At 38.0% G+C, this 25,184-nt stretch overlaps 2 protein-coding genes across 5 annotated transcripts in view; one reads left to right on the top strand and one right to left on the bottom strand.

The window, feature by feature from the left end:
• Positions 1-1,295, bottom strand: part of LOC103021086 (cytochrome c oxidase assembly protein COX15 homolog) — a 16,191-nt gene extending 14,896 nt beyond the window's left edge. Inside the window, exon 1 of the mRNA XM_007187383.2 lies at positions 1,034-1,295. Coding sequence (XP_007187445.1) covers positions 1,034-1,123 — 90 coding nt within the window. The 5' untranslated portion in view covers positions 1,124-1,295. The remainder of the gene's footprint in view (positions 1-1,033) is intronic.
• CUTC (cutC copper transporter) lies at positions 1,286-25,184 on the top strand. Of its 4 annotated transcripts, none has more exons than XM_007187384.2 (9): positions 1,287-1,486; positions 5,293-5,364; positions 8,695-8,754; positions 11,763-11,972; positions 12,638-12,673; positions 14,914-15,047; positions 20,385-20,412; positions 23,592-23,697; positions 24,649-25,184. In XM_007187384.2, the coding sequence occupies exons 1-9, from the start codon at positions 1,426-1,428 to the stop codon at positions 24,761-24,763; spliced, it is 822 nt and encodes a 273-aa protein (XP_007187446.2). In that variant the 5' UTR covers positions 1,287-1,425; the 3' UTR covers positions 24,764-25,184. The 4 variants fall into 4 exon arrangements, with proteins under 4 accessions (XP_057387366.1, XP_057387367.1, XP_007187446.2 ...); XM_007187385.2 differs by having other exon boundaries at positions 1,320-1,433; XM_057531383.1 differs by lacking the exon at positions 5,293-5,364 and having other exon boundaries at positions 1,286-1,486.

The following is a 25,184-nucleotide window of genomic DNA, read 5'->3' as shown; positions in this document are numbered from 1 at the left end:
CCCCACACCACCTGAACCTTCTGGTCTCTGCATATTTCCCCCAGACTTAACTCTACACCTAAATATAGATTATTTTCTTTCTCCTATGGGTCTTTAAATATGATTTTTCTCTGACCGGGGCACTACTGGTCCCCTGACTGATAATATCTACTGCAGATCTCAGCTTAGATGTCACCTCCTCTAGGAAGTATTCCCAGACTCCCCCACATCTGCAACAGGTCACTCTCCCAGCACACTATACCTCTCCATCACACACTGTAATGTACCATTCAGTACACAGAGGTTTGTCTCCATCTCCCACTAAGCTATGAGCTGTGGGACAGCAATGTCTAGTCAGTCTGGCTCTTTCCCTCTTGCAAACTTCGTTTCAAACACAGTTCCCTTACATAACAAGACCTTAATAAAGATTTGACAAATCAGTTACAAATGAATGAACTGTGACTTCCTCTAAGGCAGGAAACTTTTGGTATTTTATCTTTTGCTTCCCAGTTCCTAACACATATTAATCACGCAATAATTATTAGTTCAGCGAATAGACGCCCTCTCCTGACTCCATCCCTAAGAGTCCAAACACCATGTTTTCCCTATCCTGCTTCTAATTAACTAAGTAACTTTAGACAAGTTAACCCTCAATTTACTTTTCTCTGTAGAATGGGGTTATAGTCCCTAACCTGACTACCCGGGAGCTTTGAGCAAAAATCAAATATATGGGTAAAAATCACTGAGCTTTTACTATGTGCTAAGCCTCTATGTATATTAAATTATTTAATACAACAACCCTTATGAAGTAGGTGCTATTATCCCCATTTTGCAGATGAATAAATTGAGGCACAGAAAGGTTACCCAACTTGGTTAATAGCCCACAGCTACTAAGTGGTAAGTCCGGATCCGAACTCAGGGACCCTAGACATAAGTAAATGCGTCGTGAACTCCACGGAGCTACGGAAACGTGACGTGTGAGAATCTATTATCTCTGTTCTGGCCCTTTCACCCCATGCCAGCTTCCGCGACTCAGTCCGCTGCCGTGCGGTACCTGTGTTCTAGGCGCCGCCCCAGGAATCAAGAGCCGGAGACACGGGCTCCCCACCACTGCCTTCAAGGGCGGAAAGAGTAATCGCTGCATACTATGAACAGTGCACAACTGCCACCTCCACACTCCTGCACTCCCTGGTCTCCTTTCTTCGCCACAGACTGGAGAAGCACTACCGGGTCACGCAGAACGAGCCCCTCCTTTTCAGAAGGCCGGGGCGAGCAGTGACTGCGCCTGCGCTAGCTCCTGGGCTTTCGCGGGGGCTGCTGGGGCGTGGAAATCGGGGACGCGCTGGGGTGCGCGCAGCCGTGAGGACGCTCCTGTCTGCTTGCGCGCGCTGGAACCCGGACTCTTGAGTGGAAACCGAAGACGCACGTGGGAGGAACGCGTGGAGCATGAAGAGGCAGGGAGCCTCGTCCGGGCGGAAGCGAGCGCGGATACCGTCCGGGAAGGCGGGTGCGGAAGGGGGCGGGGAGGGGGCGGTCGGCCGACTTCGCTCCCGGTTGAGGGCCGGGCCCGGCGCGGGTTCTGGCCAGTGGATTAATCGCGATTTCCCTGGAAGTACTTTCCCCTGCTCCTCACAGCACCCCCCTCCCCCGCCCCCGTGCGGTATACTCTGTCATTCCGGCTTTAAACGTGTGGAAACCCGGGGGCTGGTGGCGAGAGTGGCCCGGCTCTGGAGCCAGATATGTGGGTTCGAATCCCGGCGCCACCACATCTCGTCGTGCGATCGTATTCAAGTTGGTTAACTTCTCTCCGCCTCGCTTTTCCCTTCTCCACTGAGGATACCAGTATCCCCCTCACGGCACCGCTGTGATGGTTCAGTGTCGAGCGCTGAGCTCAGTGCCAAACCTGTGGGGACCGCTTAATAACCTGTAGCTTCTGCGGCGGGGTCGAGGACTGTCCCTAAAGCCACACCCCTCCCAAGTGGCAGAGCTTAGCTGCCCCAAGCCCGGAGTTCTTCCTAACGGGCCAGGGTGCGCTGGCATGGCAGGTGTTAGGGAATTTGGCAGGTCCGTCCTCCGTAACCTCTTGGTTCCTCCAAACTAGCAGTTCTCAAACTTTTTAATCTCAAGACCCCTTGGCCCTCTTAAAATTATTCAGACCCTCAAAGACCTTTTATTTATATAGGTTAAATCTATCGATATTGTCCACGTTAGAAATTAAAGCAGGAATTTTAAAAATATTTATTAACTAGAAAAAACCATAATAAACCCATTACACGTTAACACAACATTTTTTATGAAAAAAATCACCATTTTCCTGAGCAAACAAAAAATAGTGAGAATAGTGCCAATGTTTTGTATTTTTGCAGATCTCTTTAACATCTGGCTAAATGGAATTCTCATACCTGCTTCTGCATTCAATCTGACAGGTCAAGTAGCCTCCCCAAAACTCCATTCCGCTTGTGAGAGAATGAGAGTGAAAAAGGCAAAGTCTCAGTATTACTATGAAAATAATTTTCACTGTACGGACTCTGAAAGTGTGTTAGAGTGCCCTAGTCCAGAGTTAACTGGACTACCCCACTTTGAGAACTGCTGCTCCAAACAAATGTCCTCTTCTTTGATCCCTACAGACAACTTCCTTTTTTAGGACAATTGCCTTACTCTTTTTTGTTTTTTAATTTTTATTTTATATTGGAGTAGAGTAGATTAACAATGTTGTGTTAGTTTCAGGTGTACAGCAAAGTGATTCAGCTATACATTTTCATGTGCCTATTCTTTTTCAAATTCTTTTCCCATTTATGTTATTACAGAGTATTGAGCAGAGTTCCCTGTGCTATACAGTAGGTCCTTGTTGGTTATCGATTTTAAATATAGCAGTGTGTACATGTCAATCCCAAACTTCCAGTCCCTCCCCCCCACCCTTCTCCCCTGGTAACTGTAAGTTTGTTCTGTAAGTGTGTATCCCCCCCTCTCCTGGCCAAGGTTGAGCCACGAGATTTCGGGATCTTTGTTCCCCTACCAGGTATTGAACCCGGGCCCTGGCAGTGAAAACGCCGAGTCCTAACCACTGGACCACCAGGGAATTCCCACCAAGGTGTTTTCTTGTGTGAGGCAAATGGTACCCCTGCAGCACTGTTCAGTTAGATTGATCTGACAGCTGGTGTGGGTGGCGATTAGGAAACCCATGGAGTTAATGCAGTGCTGTTGGTTAAGAGCACAGAGTGTCACTTAGCTCTTTCTGATAGTCTTAAATAAATGAGGCAGTTACAGTTTGATGTTAGTGGATGATAGATTTTTTTTTTCAAATTGAAAATTGATTTAAAAAAAACTATAAAAGCAACATCGGGTAGAAAAAAATCAAGCAATATAGAAAAGTAAAAAGAAGAAAGTAAAAGTAATTTTAAATCTCACCACCTAGTAGTAACAATTATCAGTATGTGGTGAACATTCTTTTAGGCATTAAGTGTGCATTCAGTAGTTTTAATTTTTTTAAAAAGTATGTGCTTAACTTACAGAAAAAATTCAAAACTCTTTTCATCACACTCTTTAGTGTAAATACATGAATTTTTATGAATTTATAAATATTCAGCCTTTAGTAAATCTTTGTGTGTCTATTGTGTACTGTGGTAGACAGTGTTCTTACTGTGGGTAATAATAAAGATTTCTCACATAAAGACTTTACTTAGGAAGTTTAGGTCAAGTAAGAGTGATCAGACACCTATCTACAAAAAAAATAATATGAGAAAATAATGTTTTAAAGAGATAGAGTTAGTGTTTTAAAGAGGAACATATAGTTTATGAAGAGTTATATGAGTTCAAAAAAGGGAGATACAATTTCCTACTTTGAGAGAGAGGAAATATCATGGAAATGTGATTTGACATGAACCTTGGAAGATTTTAGCATTCAAAGATAGAGCTGGAAGCACTGTGGATTGAGGAGATGGCATAACCAAGAGCAGGGATGGGGATCAGGGGGAACTTGAGGCATATAGAGGAAATAATGTATAGTTAATTAATGACAACTAGTACTTTTTGTACACTTAGTGGGTACTATACACTTTAAATGAATTATCTCATTTTATCCTCACTACTCTGAGGTAGGTACTAAAACCTACTCTTTTTTTGTTTTTTTGTTTTTTGTTTTTTTTTAATAGTAATCTTATTTATTTATTATATTTATTTTTGGCTGTGTTGGGTCTTCGTTTCCGTGCGAGGGCTTCCTCCAGTTGCGGCAAGCGGGGGCCACTCTTCATCGCGGTGCGCAGGCCTCTTCACCATCGCGGCCTCTCTTGTTGAGGAGCACAGGCTCCAGACGCTCAGGCTCAGTAGTTGTGGCTCACGGGCCCAGCCGCTCCGCGGCATGTGGGATCCTCCCAGACCAGGGCTCGAACTCGTGTCCCCCGCATTAGCAGGCAGACTCCCAACCACTGCGCCACCAGGGAAGGCCCAAACCTACTCTGTTTTATAGAAAACTTAGACTAAGTAATTTGTCTAGAATCACACAAATCAGTTGTCTGGTCAGGATTTGAGATCCATCCCTGCTCTTAAACATACATACCTTATGAAGAAGTTTAAACATATTCTGCAGGTGTTGAGAAGCATCGAAAGAATCTTGACCTGGAATGTGATGATGAGGTCTGTGTTTTAGGAAGATTAACTTGACATTCAGTGTATATTTTTCTCAGTATAATTTCTTTGTTTTTAAATGTAATTTATTTTTTTATACAGCAGGTTTTTATTAGTTATCTGTTTTATACATATTAGTGTATACGTGTCAATCCCAATCGCCCAATTCATCACAGCACCACCCCACCCCCCCGCCACTTCCCCCCTTGGTGTCCATACGTTCTCTACATCTGTGTCTCTATTTCTGCCTTGCAAACCAGTTCATCTGTACCATTTTTCTAGGTTCCACATATATGCATTAATATATGATATTTGTTTTTCTCTTTCTGACTTACTTCACTCTGTATGACAGTCTCTAGGTCCATCCACATCTCTACAAATGACCCAATTTCGTTCCTTTTTATGGCTGAATAATATTCCCTTGTATATATGTACCACATCTTTATCCATTAGTCTGTCGATGGGCATTTCTCAATATTTCTTATACATATGTCTGTGTTTTTATTTTGCAGTCCAGAGACATCAATTTAACAATGTGGTATTTTATTGCATTCACGAGCCCTAGTGTACTTACATACTTACCTATTATTAGACATTTGGATTTTGGCAGCAAAATGTAAAATATTTGTGGTTGCTTGGTCTGGATGGATAGTATCATCATGAAATTTCATTGTTCTCTGTATATTTTAGGAGCAGCAAATGGGTTTCTTATGGAAGTGTGTGTTGATTCAGTGGAGTCAGCTGTAAATGCAGAAAGAGGAGGTAAGAGAAATTAGAAAATGATGGCAATTGACAGTCCTTTTAAAAGTCTGAAAATGAATCCTGTGAACTGACCTTAGGAACCTTTGTGATCTCTAAGGATCCCAGTAATCCTTTTTTTTTTTAATTGGAGATTTTAAATATTTATTTATTTATTTATTTTTTTGGCTGCACTGAGTCTTTGTTGCTGTGCACGGCCTTTCTCTAGTTGCGGCAAGCGGGGGCTACGCTTCATTGTGGTGCGCGGGCTTCTCATTGGGGTGGCTTCTCTTGTTGCGGAGCACAGGCTCTAGGCACGCAGGCTTCAGTAGTTGTGGCACACAGGGTCAGTAGTTGTGGCTCGCGGGCTCTAGAGTGCAGGCTCAGCAGTTGTGGCACACGGGCTTAGTTGCTCCGCGGCATGTGGGATCTTCCTGGACAAGGGCTCGAACCCGTGTCCCCTGCATTGGCAGGTGGATTCCCAACCACTGTGCCACCAGGGAAGCCCCCAGTAATCCTTTTGAAAACAACCAACCAACTAGAAAACCTACTGATCGTCTAGTCTTACTTCCCCAGTAGGTTATATTTTGAGTCAGGTGTCCATAATAGTGCTTACTAACCCAACTTTTTTTTTTAATTTTTATTTTTGGCTGCATTGGGTCTTCGTTGCTGCATGCGGGCTTTCTCTAGTTGCAGAGAGCAGGGGCTACTCTTCGTTGTGGTCCGCGGGCTTCTCATTGCAGTGGCTTCTCGTTATGGAGCACGGGCTCTAGGTGTGTGGGCTTCAGTAGTTGTGGCGCATGGACTTAGTTGCTCTGTGGCATGTGGGATCTTCCCAGACCAGGGATCTAACCTGCATTTGCAGGCAGATCTTTAACCACTGCGCCACCAGGGAAGCCCTAACCAACTTTTTTAAAATTGAACTTAGCAAAGATTTAATTTTTTTCAGGCCATTGATTTTAGAGATTTGATGCTTTTTTCATTGTGAGGACTTTTATCATTATCTTTTTTTTTTTTTTGAACATCATATGTTTTACCTCATGGTTTCTTTTGCACCCTGAACTTGCTTTAACAGGAAGCACAGGAATTCCCATCATCTCAGGATCAGAAAATTTTTTAAACTTTATTATGGAAAATTTCAGACATATACGAAAGTAGAGAGAATAGTATAATGAATCACCATGTACCCATCAGCTTTAATCATTTTCAGTACATGGCCAATCTTTCATTTATATTGGGGGTGAGCAAACGTTTTTGTTAAGAGCAAGACAGAATATATTTCTGACTTTGCTGGCCACATTTGGTCTCTGTCATATATTCTTCTTTGTTTTTTTAAAAAATCCTTTGAAAATGTAAAAACCATTCTCAATTTGGCAATAAAAAAAGGATGAAGTACTGATCAAGCTACAACGTAGATGAATCTTGAAATATTATTCTAAGTGGAAGAAAGCAGTAAAAAAAATACCACATATTGTATGATTCGACTTATATGAAATATCCAGAATAGGCAATTCTTTTATAGGCTGAAAGTAGATTGGTGGTTGCCGAGGACTGAGGAGCATGGGGAGAGGGGAAAGTGACTGCTGAAGGGTGTGAGGTTTCTTTTTGGGGTGATGAAAACGTTCTAAAATTGGTGACAATGGTTGCAAAATTCTGTGAGCATACTAAAAACCATTGAATTGTACACTGTAAAAGGGTGAATTGTATGATATGGGTCAGTTGTATGAAATGTATGTTTTTAAAAAATACACGAAAACAGGACTTCCCTGGTGGCACAGTGGTTAAGAATCCACCTGCCAGTGCAGGGGACATGGGTTCGAGCCCTGGTCCAGGAAGATGCCACATGCCAGCGAGCAACTGAGCCCATGCGCCACAACTACTGAGCCTGCGCTCTAGAGCCCACAAGCCATGACTACTGAGGCCACATGCCACAACTACCTCATGCAGCCCACGCGCCTAGAGCCCGTGCTCCACAAAAAGAGAAGCCACCACAATGAGAAGCCCATGCACTGCAATGAAGTGTAACCCCTGCTTGACACAACTAGAGAAAGCCTGTGTGCAACAATGAAGACCCAACACGACCATAAATAAATAAATAAAATTTAAAAAATACACGAAAACGTGTTAAACTTGAATGCCATAACAAAAAGAAGCTTGTGAGCCTTTGGCCTGCAGACCATCATTTGCTGACCTCTGATCTATATTCCTACCTTCCCTCTCCCATCCCCAAATTGTTTTGAAGTAAATCCCAGACATTATGTCATTTCATCCGCAAATATTTCAGTATCTCTAAAAGGTTTAAAAAATAATAATAACCTTTAAAAAAAATAATAATAACCAAAATATCAGTAACATCTTTTAAAAATAATATTTATTAATATCATCAAAAATACCCAGTTAGTTTTCAGCTTTCCCCAATTGGCTCACACAGTTTTGTTTTACAGTTCTTTGAATCAAGATATAAACATATCATTTTTTTGATATGTCTGTTTCAATCTATGTTTCCCTTTTTTCTTTCTTTAATTCTTTCTTTTCTTTCCTTATAGTTTGTTAAAGAAACTGTGATTTTCATCTTTTATTTTTATTTTATTTATTTTATTTATTTTTTAAAATTTATTTATTTATTTATTTATTTTTGGCTGCATTGGGTCTTCATGGCTGCACATGGGTTTTTCCCTAGTTGCAGTGAGCAGGGGCTACTCTTCGTTGCGGTGCGCAGGCTTCTCATTGTGGTGGCTTCTCTTGTTGCGGAGCACGGGCTCTAGGCACGCGGCCTTCGGTATTGTGGCACGTGGGCTTGGTAGTTGTGGCTCGTGAGCTCTAGAGCACAGGCTCAGTAGTTGTGGTGCACAGGCTTAGTTGCTCCGTGGCATGTGGGATCTTCCCGGACCAGGGCTCAGTCCCCTGCACTGGCAGGAGGATTCCCAACCACTGTGCCACAAGGGAAGTCCCGAGATTGCTATTTTTTTAATCAATGAAGAGTCAGTGTTCCACTGTGGTCAATCCAGAAACTTCTTTATTCTAAATCACTTCCTTGTACATAGAGAAGCAACCCTATAATACAAAATTTTAAGAGACCTAGCTAAACTTGAATTAACTCTTAAATTTGACTAGCAGTAACATAATGTGGGTTGCAGAATATAGTTGGGTTTAAAAATAGAGTTTTACTCTAGTTTTATAATTTGATTTCTCTCAGTTTCTAAGACTCTGTTCTATATTTAGAAAAAAATGTTAAGCTTGCTGTTTAATAAGAGTTTATTTTGGACAATAACTTTTGAGCAATGCTTTTCAAAATTTTTCTTAATTTTTTAATTAAAAAAATTATTGTGCTTAGCAATGCTTTTCTTATTACAGGTGCTGATCGCATTGAATTATGTTCTGGCTTAGTGGAAGGAGGAACCACACCCAGCATGGGTAAGTGTCCATTTTTCGGATTTTCTCATAGGAGTTTATGGAGCCTGGAGACAATTGATAATCTGTTTCATTGGGATCTTTTACTGAAGTTACTAACATGTTAACTATGCCATGGATATTGTATCAGTTAGAAATGTTTATGGTTGCAAATAAACTTGTCTATCACAGATGTGATCAAATAGATTTTTTTTCCGTTATATATCATAAAGTTGAGATTAAGTTACTGTTAATATTGGTTTATATGCTCTGCAGTAATGTCAAGGACCGTGGTTTTTTTTTATCTTTCCATTCTGGCATCCTTGGTATACTGACTTTTGTCTTCATTTCACCCCTCTTAGTCTTTGTGCTGTTGTCATACATTTTTCTTTTACATATGTTAAAAACTCCACACTGCATTGTTATTATTTTTGTTTAAAGAGCCAGTTATCTTTTAAAGAGACTGAAATAATAAGAAGACATCATATTTACCCATGTGTAATTAACCATTTCTGATGCTCTTCCTTTGTGTAGATCTATATTTCCATCTGGTTTCATTTTCCTTCTGCCTGAAGTAATTCTTCTAACATTTTTTGTAGTACAATGTGCTGGTGATGAATTCTTTCAGCTTTTGTATATCTGAAAACACCTTTCCCCATTTTTTGAAAGATATTTTTGCTGGGTGTAGAATTCTAGGTTGACAGTTTTATTCTGCCTGGACTTTAAAGATGCTTCTCCACTGTCTTCTTGCTTGTATTGTTTCTGACAGGAAATCTGCTGTCATCCAAACCTTTGTTCTTTTCTGTGTAATTTGTCTTTCTCTTGGTTACTTTTAAGATTTTGTTCTTTATTCTTGGTTTTGAACAATTTGATTATGATGTACCTGAGTGTAGTTTTTTTCATGTTTCTTGGACATGTGCATTTATACTTTTCATCACATTTGGAAATTTTTCTGCATTTAATGTCCTCCACTCCCTCCTTCAAAGACTTCAGCTAACTTACTTAAGGCTGCTTAAAGTTGTTCCACAGCTCACTGATGAACTACTCTTAAAAAAACCTTTTTCTCTGTTTCATTTTCTATAGATCCTATTCCTTTGTTTTCAAGTTTACTGATCTTTTCTCTGCAATGTCTAGTTGCTGTTAATCCCACCTAGTGTATTTTTCATCTCACACACTGTAGTTTTCATCCCTAGATACTTGAGATTGTTGTTATATCTCTCATGTCACTTTTTAGCTTTTTTGAACATATAGAATAAAGTTACAATAGCTATTTTAATGACTTGGCTGCTAATTCTAACATCTGTATCAGTTCTAGGTGGTTTTGTTTGGTTGATTTTCGCCTAATGATGCATCTTGTTTTCCTGCCTGATAATTTTTCATTGTATGCAAGACATTATGAATTTTACTTTGCTGGGTACTGGATATTTTTGTATTCCTATAAATATCCTTGAGCAGTTAGGTATTGGAAACAGTTTGTTCATTTTGGATTGGGTTTTAAAAATTTGTTAAGTGGGTCTGGAATAGTGTTATTCCCCACTACTGAGGCAAGACCTTCTGTGTACTCTACCCAGTGCCCCATGAATCTTGAAATTTTCCTGTGTGGCTTGTGGGAACAGGCATTATTCCTGGCCTGGTGTGAATGACAGGCAGTATTTCTTCTAATTCTTTTCAGTGGGTCTTTCTCTGGCTTTGTGTAGTTTCCTTGCGTGCATACGCCGATTGGTACTCAGCTGAATATTAGCAGGAAGGCGGGGTGTGGTTCTGTGCAGATCTCCAGGGTTCTCTTTCTCTCCTCCCTGCTATTCTCTGCTGTGAACTCTAGCCACTTGGTCTTCCTGGACTCTCAGCTTTGTCTCTTCAACTCAGAGAATTCTCTGGCCTCCGCCTGGGTTCCCCCTCCCTATGCTGTGGCCTGGAAAACTCTCAAGGTAGTAATCTGGGTCATTCAGAGAGCTCACCTCATGTGTTTCCCATCTCTCAGGCAACATTATCCTTTGTTGCAAACCATTGTTTCATATGTTTTGTCTGTTTTTTGGTTTTAGGGGTGGAAGGGTAAATCCATTTCCTGTTACTCTGTCTCGTTCTAAAGCCCAAGTCCCTATATGAAATTTTGACTCCTATATTTTACTCTGAGATGGATGATAGCGTTATTTAGTATAAAAGGTTTATATATGCAATGGCCTTTTGGACTCTTCTCTCTAAAATAAAGGAGGGCGTTCCCTGGCCACTCTGTGAAATACCTAGAACATACCAGTTATTTGAGTGCAGTCTGTTTTTTGCAACAGCAGTCATGTATGATTCATTACTTGGTGATGGGCACATTGCTATCCCATGCAGAATTGGGGTTCTTGTAGCAAGGAAAAAGACGTAAATTCACATTGGGTAAACACTAATGGTGCTTGCCACAGATCTCATACCATTGAGTGTTTCTGAACTAGCCACGAATTGTGTCAAATTTGGGTACTTTTATTCATAGATATCCTCATAAAACCACAAATAAGTACAACTTCGCTCCCTTTTGCATATCTCTTATTAAAAAAAAAGGCTGTGCTAAATATCTTTGTCCATTAAGGAATCATAAACTTTAGAACTATGTAACCATCTCTATAGTAGGTTTTAAATAGAGGTGTAATCATTATGAAGGAGAAACCGGATCTTAGGGAATACACTGGCAGAACATAGAGCCTGGTAGTTATTACACTTTCAAATGTCACATTCCAGTAAAAGAATTTAGTTGAGTCAACTGACAAGTGCTTTTAAAATGCGGTAACTTCCTTCTATTTTCTAAATGGCTTTTTTATTTACACTTGATTTTCTTATTATGTAACTTCTACTATATGTACATTTTTCTTCTCAGTGTCTCCTTTTTCCTTTAGATCCATCTTTTTATGGTTTATTCCATCAACTCTTCCATTTCTTGTAGAAGTGATACACCAGAGAAAATGTAAAAGACCAGTACAGTAATATTTTATTGACTTCCTTGAGCTTTTAGCTCACATTTGAATTTTAATTAGTCTGCTCTCTTCTTATAGGTGTCCTTCAAGTAGTGAAGCAATATGTCCAGATACCAGTTTTTGTGATGATTCGACCACGTGGAGGTGATTTTTTATATTCAGACCGTGAAGTTGAGGTGATGAAGGCTGACATTCGTCTTGCCAAGCTTTATGGTGCTGATGGTTTGGTATTTGGGGCACTGACTGAAGATGGACACATTGACAAAGAACTGTGCATGTCCCTTGTGGGTAAGAATTTGTATCTGAGACTAAAAAGCCTCTAACGATGATTGCATTGAATACTCCCAATATAGAAAAACGCAATCACAAAACTGACTTTTCATTCACACCTGCAGCCACTTATACTAACCTATTTTAAACACTAGCTATTCAGGTGTTTTGGGTAGAGACTATGTGTGACATAGCCCTCCTGACTCTCTCAGTTACTATAGATTGGGTTCTGCTACTGTTCCTATAGGGTTTAAGGGAAATTTACCTTGATTCCTTTAATCACAGCACCAAAAAGTTGAAAAGCTATTACATTTGGTGAGGATGGGGAGATGTAGAGAGGACAGAAGCAAACTACCTATATTACTAGGCCAGAGTATTTCTTGAAGATTTTCAGAAGGGTAAGTAATAGATGTAATGCTACCCTTATAGTTGCCAGATCATATAGTTTTTATTTGGTGCCTCTAAGGAGTGGATGACTATTTTTTTTTTAAATGAAAATCAGAGATTAATGGAAACATAGGACTTTTGGATTTGGAAGGTTGCCATTTTTTTATTATTTTAGTTCAGTGTCTTCACTTAAGAGAAGAAAGTATTAAAAAGTTCATTCTAACATGGAGAATTCTGTAAATAGTAATCAGTGATGATCTCTTCATTCATGTTGTAATGTGATTTTCTTTATATAGCTATTTGCCGTCCTCTGCCAGTCACTTTCCACCGAGGTGAGTCATTTCCATTTTAGAAGTTCTTTTGAACCGTGTCAGTTTTCTCATTTCACCAAATGCCACAACCTTTTTTCTGGAACACAATTGTATAGTGTTGTTACAGTGTTACCAATTGGTTTTTTTATACTGATCATGGGACTAACAGTTGTAAATTTAGAGATGCACAGTTTCTAGAAAATATGAAGCCTTAGTTATGAAAAGTTGTTAAAAGCAGAAGGTGGTGGTGGTGGCATATAATAGAGGGAGAGAGTAAGCATTGCCTACAAGTGCATGTGCTTGTCACAGCTTTCCAAGCAAGAATCCTGAGATTCATTTTTATTAGTTTGCCTCAGGTCATGTGCAGTCTCAAAAAGGATAAATCACTATGGCCAATGAAAGGAAATGTGCTGCTTGGCTTAAGCCAGATAAGATCTTCCTGAAGCTAGGAGTGAGGTCAGCTTTCCCAGATGAATATAAGATTCATGGGCAGAGAGGGGGTGGGTATCTGATGAAGAATTGGGTACTATTAGGAAGAGGAGAGAAGAAATAGGTGCTGGATAATCAATGAACAGATGTTCACTATAGTGCACAAAATTATTGTACATTATTGATAGCTTGTCTGCATCAGAATGATTTCTAAAAAGTATCTGATAATTTTATATGAAAATACTTCTTATCTCTAAATCAGGCAGTTACAGTTTCCATACATTTCTGCCTAACATTGGTAAAATGGAGGAACAAGTGTGAATTTTGCCTTCAGAGGCACTGCCATTGCACATGAAAAGAAAGAAGTCTTCAATTTTTTTTTATTTGATGATATGCATGAGAAATTATTGAATTTTTTTTGTCCTTTTGAGTAAGCATCCAAAGATAAGGATGAGAGTGGACACTAGGATTTGCATCCATTTATAGAAATTAGGTATAAAGCATTTGTAATCCTTGTTTCTTTATGAAATGAGTAACACCAGAAAACTTTCTTGACTTGCTGTTTAGCAGTGCTTCTCATAAACTAGCAATAACTAAAAGATGTTAGATCACTTAAAAGTCAGGAACTTCGAAGCTAGCCAAAAAAAAGAAAAGTTTTAAAATATGAGGTAATTTAAATTAGTAAACATTTATCTGAAAAATATATAGTTTAAAATTTGATATGCTAAATAATTCAAAATAAACCCACCATATAGAATATATTTTTCTGTTCTTAAACTAAGAAAATCATTTCAAAGTTTTTGTCTTTTCCTTCAATAAATTTAGCAAAAATATTTCCGTTTTTATATTATTATATTGTCCTGGATTCCACTTTTTTTTCACTCATGTATTTAATATTATGACAGTGTAATCACTGAGAAGGTACTGCCACCAAAAAAGGAAAACCCTCTGTGTTACATTTAGCTGCCTACATACACTAAAGGGTGAAAGGAAGGGGTCTACCACCTAATGCACCATAGATTAGCACTTGCGTATCATGTAGCAGTGCTGAGAACCAAAGCAGAAGTAGTTTTCTTTGGGGTTCCTAGTGCCAGTTTCCTCAATGAGGAGGAGAGAAGTCTCTTAGAAAGTAGGATGGAACTGAAACCTCATATAGTCTGTTGTAAACAACTATCCTTATACTATGAGTCTTGAGTACATGGGATAAATGGATTAGAATAAAATATTAGTCAATAATGAGAATGTGAAACAAGGCTTTTTCTAGAACTGGTGAGTGTAATGTTTTCATTCTGTTTGTCCAGTTTGTTTGAACCCTTAGAGCAGACTTTCCCAAATTTGAGTCACTTGCCTGTTACGTTTACAATTTTACCATATCCAAGGGCTACTTGTGTAAATGTATTTAATAATTTTCTTAAAATCTTAAGTAAATTTATTTTAAAGAGAAACTTTATAACTAATGAAAAATGGAAACTTTTCACTTCTAATCTGCATGTAAGTAAATGCATCTGTTCAAATGCATACCATCTAAAATGATCCTGCATACCATTGGTGGCATGCTGACTGTGGTATGCTGGTAAACTGGTTCTCAGGAAAAAAGAGCCCTGACTTGTAGCATTTGTTGATTTCTGTGGTTTATGTACTTTCACCTTGACTAATTTCAGCTGCCAATGGATTGACAATCATGCTTGCAAAATTCCTGAATATTTAACAACTGACACTCTTGCAAGCCAGGACAAGCTAGGTCCAGCATACCACTGTGTGTATACTACATTTTGGAAAGCACTGTATTAGAGATATCTGTTCAAAATTCAAGTCAGTTTTATTTATTTCAGCCTTTGACATGGTTCATGATCCAATGGCAGCTCTAGAGACCCTCTTAACTTTGGGATTTGAAAGAGTATTAACCAGTGGATGTGACAGTTCCGCACTAGAAGGACTACCCCTAATAAAGCGACTCATAGATCAGGTACACACAATTTCCTTCCTTTCTTCCTAAGACTCTGTTGTGGTTACTTCTGATATTCTGCTGTTCAACAAGGTTGTGAAACTACATATTACTGACTTTGTGGTTACTCCATAGCAAGCAGGAAATAACATATTTTATAATTTTTATTTCTTTCACATGAGCATTTTTAGTAGCCAAGGCTCTTAAGATCAAATTATAGACAATGCCTAAATAACTGATCTAATTGGATAACCACAGCAAATTTTACCTTTCTTCTGCCATCAGCGTTGCATAGTTTAAGCCATATCTTCTTACTGTCAACCTATGTATACTCAGGGGTTCCCACATAAAATTTGAGAAAATTATCCTTTCAAGGTGAATTCTAAAACTAAAACTGGGACTTCCCTTGTGGTCCAGTGATTAAGACTCTGCGCTTCCACTGCAGGGGGCACGGGTTCGATCCCTGGTGGGGGAACTAAGATCCTGCATGCCAGATGGCACGGCCAAAAAAAACCTAAAACTGTATCCTTCTCTCATTTCTCCCCAGCTACCAAGATAGGAGGAAATACATTTTTCTCTTATATGATTTCCTCTTGTGAGTTCGCATCATTTGTAGAACAGTCTGTGTTTTTCTGACACCAGTCCAGAGGCATTCTAAGTTAGTGAGTATGGACTTTGAGATGAGGATGTTCTGGATTTGAGACAGGTTTGACACTTGCTGTATAATGTTGAATAGATTACTAGCGTTTAAGCCTCTGTTTCCTTGTGTGAAATTGAGATAAGTTTAATATCTCCTATATAGGGTTGCTCTGAGGATTGGTAGAGATCAGGTAGGATTGGTAGAGATAAGAGATAATATAAGAGATAAGAAAGGCTCTTGGTAAGAGCCTTAGCAGAGTGCTTGATATGTATTAGATTTTAATACATGTTAGTGTCTGTAATTATTATTACTGCTATTATTTTTTTTTTTAAAGGATATCTTTTTTTTTAAAATTTTTTATTATTATTATTATTTATTTTATTTTATTTATTTATGGCTGTGTTGGGTCTTCATTTCTGTGCGAGGGCTTTCTCTAGTTGTGGCAAGCGGGGACCACTCTTCATCGCCGTGTGCGGGTCCCTCACTATCGCGGCCTCTCGTTGCGGAGCACAGGCTCCAGACACACAGGCTCAGCAATTGTGGCTCACGGGCCCAGTTGCTCCGTGGCATGTGGGATCTTCCCAGACCAGGGCTCGAACCCGTGTCCCCTGCATTGGCAGGCAGATTCTCAACCACTGCCCTACCAGGGAAGCCCTACTGCTATTATTAATAATATTATTTAGTGTTTTTGTGTAGATATCTGCTTATGTTTTCTTTTCTATAACCATGAAGATAATTTTCAGAAATTTCACCTGAGGATCAGATAAACTTTTCTAGACTGGAACTTACTGGTTTTATAAATATTTATTAAGTATATATTAAGGTGCAGGGCATTTGCACTATGGTGGTAACCAAGGGGTGCCTGCGCGCGCACACGTGTCTGTAGTCACTGCCCTTACAAACTAGTGCACAACAAGCACTTTTAATAGAGTACTATATAAAAAAAAAGTGCTGTGGGAGCACGTTGGAGAGGAATTAACCCCAGATTTGAGGGATTGGGATTAACAGTAGTTAGCTTCCCAGAAGAAAAGAAATCCACACTGCAATGTCTTACTCATTTGAAGGATGATTAGGAGCCACAATGTAAAAGGGAATAGGGAGAGGGAGAGTCGGGGGGATGCTCCATGTAGACAAAACAGTATATGCAAAGGCCTAGAAACAAACGTGAGCGTAATTTATTAAGATACTGAAGAATGACTATAATATTGAATGTGAAGAGAAGAATACTGTCCAGAGCCTTGAAAACTATTTAAGAGTTTGTATTTTATCCTTGGTGCACTGGGGAAGCCTGAAGCATTTTAAAATAGAAGGATTGATGAGTCAGGTTTCCATTTTAAAATGGTTACTCAGTATGGAGTAGAGAATAATTGTTGTAGTCATATATTGCATTTCAAAATATTTGTGTGTGTGTGTGTGTGTGTGTGTGTGTGTGAGAGAGAGAGAGAGAGAGAGAGAGAGAGATTTGTAGTTTAATCACTGGCAGGTTGGCAGGAAGAGCTGGGTTAAATATGCTTATACACTAACTTTACTTTTTTTAAGTAAAAATTATATGTATATATAACAGGTGTACAACATGATTTTTTTTTAAAGGAATTCCTTTATTTTTATTATTTATTTATTTATTTTTGGCTGTGTTGGGTCTTCGTTTCTGTGCAAAGGCTTTCTCCAGTTGCAGCAAGCGGGGTCCACTCTTCATCGCGGTGCGCGGGCCTCTCACTGTCGCGGCCTCTCTTGTTGCGGAGCACAAGGTCCAGATGCGCAGGCTCAGTAGTTGTGGCTCACGGGCCTAGTTGCTCCGCGGCATGTGGGATTCTCCCAGACCAGGGCTCGAACCCGTGTCCCCTGCATTGGCAGGCAAATTCTCAACCACTGCGCCACCAGGGAAGCCCCAACATGATGTTTTGATATACATATACAGAATGAAATGGTTACAGTCAAGATCATATTCATCTGTTCATATAGTTAACTTGTGTGGCATGTGTGTGTGGTGAAAGTACCTGAAATCTACTCTCTTAGCAAATTTTTAGTATTCAGTACAGTTTTATTGACTGTAGTCATCATGCTGTACATTTGATCTATAGATGTACTCATCCTACATAGCAACTTTGTATCCTTTTACCAACATCTCCCCATTTCCTTCACCTCCTCACCCCTGGTAACCACCATTCTATTCTCTGCTTCTCTGTATTTTACTTTTTCTGATCCCACATAGAAGTGAGATCATGCTAACTTTACTTCTTGAAGCAGTTACTTAGTAGTATAATATACTGGTTAAAGCATAGGATTTGGTATTAGAAAGGTCTATGTTTAAATCCTGGTTTTGCCACTTACTAACAGTGACCTTGGGCAGTTTACCTAACCATCCTAAACTTCAGTTTCCTTACCTACAAGTTAGAATAATAATAGTGCCTACCTCCTAGAATAGTTGTGGATTACTTCAGCACAAGGTCTGACACTTAGTAACTGCTCTGTATTGGTAAATCACTTTGATAGCCTCAGGTAAGCATGTAGTTCTAAATAATCTTTTATGGAAGGCCAAAAAAAAAGTGATAGAATTCATCTCTTTAAACATTTGTCCATGTTTTAGAAAGCTTTCAGTTGGAAGAAACAGTTATAGTAAATATGACTTTTTTTGCTCCTGAACTCATTTCAGCGTTCTAGATAGTAAATATTTAGTTTTGTGGGTATTTTGCTGTAGTCTGTTTGAGGATACTAAACAGCCTTGTTTCACTTATTTCTCTAACAATTATTAAATTTTATGAAATAGCCCCCTCTCCCTTTTACTCTCTATTTCATTTCCTTGCTTTATTTTTTTTTCATTGTATGTTTAAATATTTATATTTTATAAATAAACCTATCTGTTGTCTGTTTTCGTTGAACATGAAAGCCCCATGAGAATAGGAACTTTCTCTTGCTCATGATGTCAGGGAGGAAAAACTTTTTCTTTACCCTCTTTTTAAAAAAAAAAGTGAACCCTCCTAGGTTCAGTATTGGAGGTCCTGCAAATTAAACTGACAAAAGATAGATTTGCAAGAAAACAAGATTGTAATCACATGTGTATGTATGTATGGGAGTTCACAAAGAAATGTGACTGAAAGAGGTGCTTAGAATTTGGGGCTTATATACCATCTTCTAATAGGTGAAGGAGGGGGAAGAGAGCACTTAGGGACTTAGAAGTGGAAGGAGAAAGGGCCCTTATGGGAAAACAAATGACTTTTTGGAAAGATTATTGTATCTTTAGAAGAATAGATGGGAGATAGGATAGTTTTATGATATAGTCTGTCTGGGTGTGGTGCTGATGAGCTGCTTCCAGTGAGGGGATTTATGACAGTTGAGTTCTTTTTCAGTTCTTTTGGGAGGCTGATAAGGAATAAGGAATTAGGCAGATAAGGAATTTCAGCCTTTAGCTCAAAATAATTTTTATGCCACAGTGGCATATTTTGGACCCCGTCAGTCACAGTATTCTCCATACCTACAACAGTGTCTGGTACACGGTAGGCGCTTAATAAATATTTGTTGGATGGATGGAGGAGTGAGTAAAGTGACATTTGATAAACACTTTCATGATAGAGCAATTTGATCAGGGTATTATTCTGCAAGTTAGTGAGCTTGTTATAACATTATATGTTATTTTTATTCTGTCATTATTACCTACCTGCCACTAGAGTTTCCACTGAGTATGCATTTGTAAAAAGGTGATTTCCTTTTGACTTTCAGTGATACTGGGTATATCACCAAAATTTATTTAGGAAATGGGATGAAAATTAGAATAAAAATAAGGAAATTTCAATACCTATTATCAGAAATTAAATCAATTCATCTAGTTCAGTTTTATTACTTAATATCCAATAAAATGGACCTATGGTTTTGTTTAATTGGTATAAGCTAGGGAATTTAGTTGAAGATACATGATTTGAACAGATTTTTTTTCTAGTAATTTACGATTATGCTATACTCGTTCTTTTCTGCTGAAATCTTACTTAAATTCAACTACTTCCATTCCATCGCATGCCAATAACTCAGAATTAGTGTTATTTTTCAGTAGTGGCTTTTCTTTTTTTTTCTTTTTTAAAAAATTTATTTTATTTATTATTTTTGGCTGTGTTGGGTCTTCGTTGCTGCACGCACGCTTTCTCTAGTTGCAGTGAGCGGGAGCTACTCCGTTGTGGTGCGGGGGCTTCTCATTGTGGTGGCTTCTCTTGTTGTGGAGCACGGGCTCTAGGCACGCAGGCTTCAGTAGTTGTGGCACATGGGCTCGGTAGTTGTGGCTCGTGGGCTCTAGAGCACAGGCTCAGTAGTTGTGGTGCATGGCCTTAGTTGCTCCACGGCATGTGGGATCCTCCCAGACCAGGGCTCAAACCCGTGTCCCCTTCATTGGCTGGCAGATTCTTAACCACTGCGCCACCAGGGAAGTCCCCAGTAATGGGTTTTCTTAAGGTGGTGCGATTATTTAGTGTTTATATTTTATTCTCCTATTCTTTGTGTTTGTAACAGTACAAGTCTTTAAAGCAATACAATAAAATAACCTTTCTGGGTAGAAGGAGTTACTATGCTGAACATTTTACTTACCCACGATCCCAAAGAAATAGAAAGATCTATTGAAAATTAAATACTAGTAGTAACTTAATAAATTTAATATAGTTATGTTTCTGTTTTGCTGCCTTATTATCCCATGTAAGAGAAGGATATTAAAATTGTTTATTTTTTTCTTTTTTCAGGCAAAAGGCAGAATTGTGGTAATGCCAGGTATTTATTTATCTATCCGTTTACTAGTGTAACACTATAGTGAGGAAGAGCAAAAGAGGCAGGACAGTATGGAGGGTAGTATTAGTACATGGTGTTCAGAAAGAATATATAATTTGATTAAAATGTTTAAGACTGGGGGATCTGTGCTGCAATTTAAAACTTTATATGAGGAACACTCTAGTAGGGTTTCGCTCAGAGAAGAGCAAATAAGGATTGGGGTTTCTCCATGTTTGCTTTCCCATAGTATACAATTTTGTGAATGTAGATGTTCATTTCTGGTGAGGCACACCAAGCTTGATGCTGCTGCGCTGCATTAGGGCCAAATATCCTAGTTGTTGACAAGGTATAAGCAAACATACGTAATATCCCTGGATAATGTAATACTCAGTTTCTGAAAATCTTTGATCACGAAATTCTTCCTTGTAGTCAGAACAGTTGGATCACATACTCGTAATGATAACTCTAAGATCAATGAAGTACATAATGGCTCATTAGAAGTCAACAGTTTTTAAAGAATTAGATAAGATGACCTAGATCCAGAATGAGATGAATATAAAGACAATCTTAATTTTTTCTTATTAAATTTCTCAAACGTATAAGAAAGAAAACAGTATTATGAATACTCATGTACTCAATTTCTAGATTTAACATTTTGTCACATTTGTTTCATCTTTTTTTTATCCTGAGGTATTTTAAAATTAAATTAAAGGCATTATGACATTTTCTCTTTATACGTCTCTAAAAAAATAAGGGCATTTTACTCTAACCGCAATACCATTATCACATCTATCAAAATAAACACTAAATCCCTAATACCATTTAATACTCAGCCAATACTCTCCTTTCTCTAATTGTACCCAGAATGTTTTTTATAGCTGATATGTTCAAACCAGGATCCAATCAAGGAACAAGTATTGCACTTGGTTTTTATCTTTCTTAATATCTTTTAATATAGAAGTTTTCCTTTTCTTCTTCTGCTTTAAAAAAAAATGACATTTAAAAAGTTTGAACTACTTACCCTGTAAAATGTCCTAATTTCTGGATTTATCAGATTGTTTCCTTTTGATATTGTTTAGCATGTATTTCCTAGACTAGCCTCTGTATTTTCCTATAAACTGCTTGTTTAGATTCTGGTTAAATATTTTTGGTAGGAATACTTCATGGATAATTCTGAATACTTCATATTTCATCACATCAGAAGGCATACAGTGTCTGGTTGTCTTAATACCAATGATGCCAAGACTGACCAGAGGTCAAAATGGTGATAGTGAGATATAGGCCAGTTTTTAAAAAGAGGCCAAACAGACAGATAGTGTCAGAAATTTAGGAAAGCTTTGACTTGTAGCAAGTTCCTGAAACATGAGCAGACAGAAAGCATATATTATTTGTTAAGTTGAGACCCTTAGAAGATTAATCAGGGAATGTTAAAGAAACTTAATTGAGTCTGATGCATTTCCATTTAAGACTAAATATATTTATACTTGACAACTAATACCCAGACTTAAAGACAGTTGTTAACGTAAGATTGCCTTTGCTTTATATGTAATTATTAAGTTATGTGCTATGTGCAAGGCACTACTTGGGATACAGAGTTACACAAGAAACTACTTCCTCAAGAGGCTTACAGTCTTAGGTGAAAAGATGTTATATCCAAAAATATTTGTGATTATTTAACAAACCTTACCAAGAAAATGCTAATTATATGCCAGGTTCTGTGGTAGGTGTAAAAACACAGAAATGTATATGAAGTAATCCTTCTACTTGAGGAGCTCACCAAATAGATGTGTAAACAAATTATAACAATTTCATGTAAGTAATTACCAGCAAGTAAAAATTCCTGGGTAAGTCAACCTGAATGCCTAATGAGTGTCCATCATTGGGAAATATAAAGATAACTAGAACATAGTAGCTCCCCTCTAGGGACTTTCATAATGAAGCTTACAATATAATTTAGGCTCCAGTTTCCTTATCTTTATAAAGAGAGGATATTGAACTAGCTGTTCTTTCAAGTCCCACCTGTTAGTCTATGTTTGGAAAATGTATTACTTATGTTCTGATAACTGAGCAACATGTGTTTCAGTGGCCAGATATTTTGTTATTTATTAGAAGGAAATAATGTATTTGTCTTTTAATCCTTACAAGTTTGTGAAGTAGGCAATACTATCCCTCTTTGGTGAAAAAAATTGAGGCTCAGTGGATTTAAGTAATTTATCTAAGATCACATAGCTGTGAAGGGCCACAGTGGTAAAGCCAGGATTCCAGTCTAAATCTGACTTCTCCGTCTGTGTTCTTTCTGCTTCTTAGGGCTCAGTGATATTACTGTACCACCAAGAAAAAAGTTAATGAGTCTGAAAGAGTGTGTAAGTCAAGTTATTTTAGTAGCTTGAATAGCTTGAGATAAAAAGTACATATTTTAACAGTCATTTAAAAATATGTATTGAATACATCGTATATATTAGGAGAGAATGATATAAAGATGAATAAGCTGATTTTATATTTATAATCTGGTATCAGTTCAGAATATTATTCTTTATATACAGACATTTAAGAGATTGTTCGTTAAAACAAATGAGTCATAAAATACTTGATTATGCAGTTTTAATAAAGTAGAATCAAATTCTTCTGTAAAATGAAACAAAAAGTTGATATTATAACAAATAAGCTGTATAACACCTTGCATTATTCCCATTTCCAGTGAAATCTGTGTGTTCATCAAATCCTGGGCCAGAGAAAGAACCTTGGAGGTTTTCTCTTTGACATACATTTCTGAGGCTTCGCTTTTGTGACTTCTTCCTCAAGTCTATCTTACCTTTCATTTCAATTTGATTTTGCTTTAACTGAGGGGAAGCAGGGCTAGAGCACTCAGTGATTTTCCTTGCCCTAGAGTAATCTTTATAGATTTAAAATCAGTAACGTATAGCATTGTTATATAAACCAGTGGGCATGTAAAATTCTGTCATAAAGTTTCTTTGACCTTATCTTTTGTTCTTCAGAGTCTGTAGTCTTGCCTTTTCATCATTTTTTTCTAAATTCATTCTAGCTGAGTAAAGAGAGAATAATTCTCAAATCAATGAGAAATTTCAGTATGGAGGTTCCAGGTAGAGTTGGCAGTCATATTATTCATTAAATCTTATATGAAAATCTATTCTATTTAATATATTACTTATTCTTTCCAACAGGGGGTGGCATAACAGACAGAAATCTACAAAGGATCCTTGAGGGTTCAGGTGCTACAGAATTCCACTGTTCCGCTCGGTTGGCTAGAGATTCAGGAATGAAGTTTCGGTAAAAATATATTCTTTGACTCCTGCAAAAATGAATGCGATTAATCTTTACTTCCCCAAACAGGAAAATCTTAGTTGATGGCATGATTAATGAATGGAATGTTGTGATTAGTATGTAAGTATTACAGTCATTTTTGAAGTGTTTTAACTGCAGAGTGGTTCTTTTCCTGCCTTAAATAAGCAGGCTCTTCTGAACACAGGCTAACCTTCAAAGCCTTAAGGCATTGCTGAACTTAGACCAGTTAATAATAAATTCTAATTCACCAGCTAAGCTTCAAATGAATCAGATATGTATGTGTGGCCATTCACCTGTGATTTCCTTTAGCAAAGTTAATAACTATGGTATCAGGATGGAAGAGCCGTAGTCATTTTTATCTTTCCTACTGTTAATACTTAAGTCTTTCCTCACCTTTGCTCTCTATTTTCAGTTATTTTATTTTTATTTTTTAATTTCTTTAAATTTTATTGTTTTTGGCCATGCCGCACAGTTTGTGGGGTCTTAGTTCCCCCAACCAGGGATTGAACCTGCACCCTTGGCAGTGAAAGTATGGAGTCCTAACCACTGGACTGCCAGGGAATTCCTTATTTTCAGTTATTTGGAAATTATATCACCATTAAGGAATTTAAACTATTATGTGTTTTTTTTATTATACTTGAGAGGACTCCTATAATTTAATAGTTAATTGTTGATTATTTCTAAGTTGGAAAAAATGAAATGTAAAAGAAGCAAGAGCCTTAGAATTTACAACTCCAGATATAAAATCAAGTACACTATCTGATTTAGATACTAGATGTTTCAAGTAATTAATAAAAATTATGAAATATAGTAGTTCAGGGTCCTTGACCTAACTTTGTTCTTGAGCCATGAAATTGCCTATAAAATGAAGTGCCAGTAGGAGGACTCATTTAACAACTTATGTAATTATCTGTCCCTTTATTACTTCTATTGCAGAAATTCCTCTGTTGCTATGGGAGCCTCTCTTTCTAGATCAGAATATTCTCTAAAGGTAACAGATGTGACCCAAGTAAGGACTTTGAATGCTATTGCAAAGAATATTCTGGTTTAGCCAGACCTCTCTGAGAGATATGGATATCACTGGACAAAGGTAGAAGAATAGTCTACAATTCTCTATGACACAGCTTTAACCTTCTCTGACCAGGACAGTCACAGTCTTTGTTTTAAGTCTTACATTACCATGGAGAATGTTTCCAAGAAGAAAAAGAACTTGAAACAGATTACAGTCATTTCCTTTGCTTAATCTTGTCGACCATCTCCATCATCATGGTTAAATCTGGCCTACACTTCTTCCACAAATGGAGGCTTAGTCTGTTTTCAGTGGAATTAACTGATGAACTGGGAAAATTCAACTGCAAGGTGGGAAAATTCAACTGCAAAGTATGAAAATTCAACTCAGATGTGACTTCATGGTCAACTCAATAGCAGTATTTTGCCTTTTCATTTGTAAAATAAAAATTGCCATTCTATTA

The sequence above is a fragment of the Balaenoptera acutorostrata genome, chromosome 16 (genome assembly GCF_949987535.1).
Source record: "Balaenoptera acutorostrata chromosome 16, mBalAcu1.1, whole genome shotgun sequence".
In the NCBI taxonomy this organism is placed as follows: domain Eukaryota; kingdom Metazoa; phylum Chordata; class Mammalia; order Artiodactyla; family Balaenopteridae; genus Balaenoptera; species Balaenoptera acutorostrata.
This window is presented reverse-complemented; position numbering and strand designations above follow the sequence as displayed.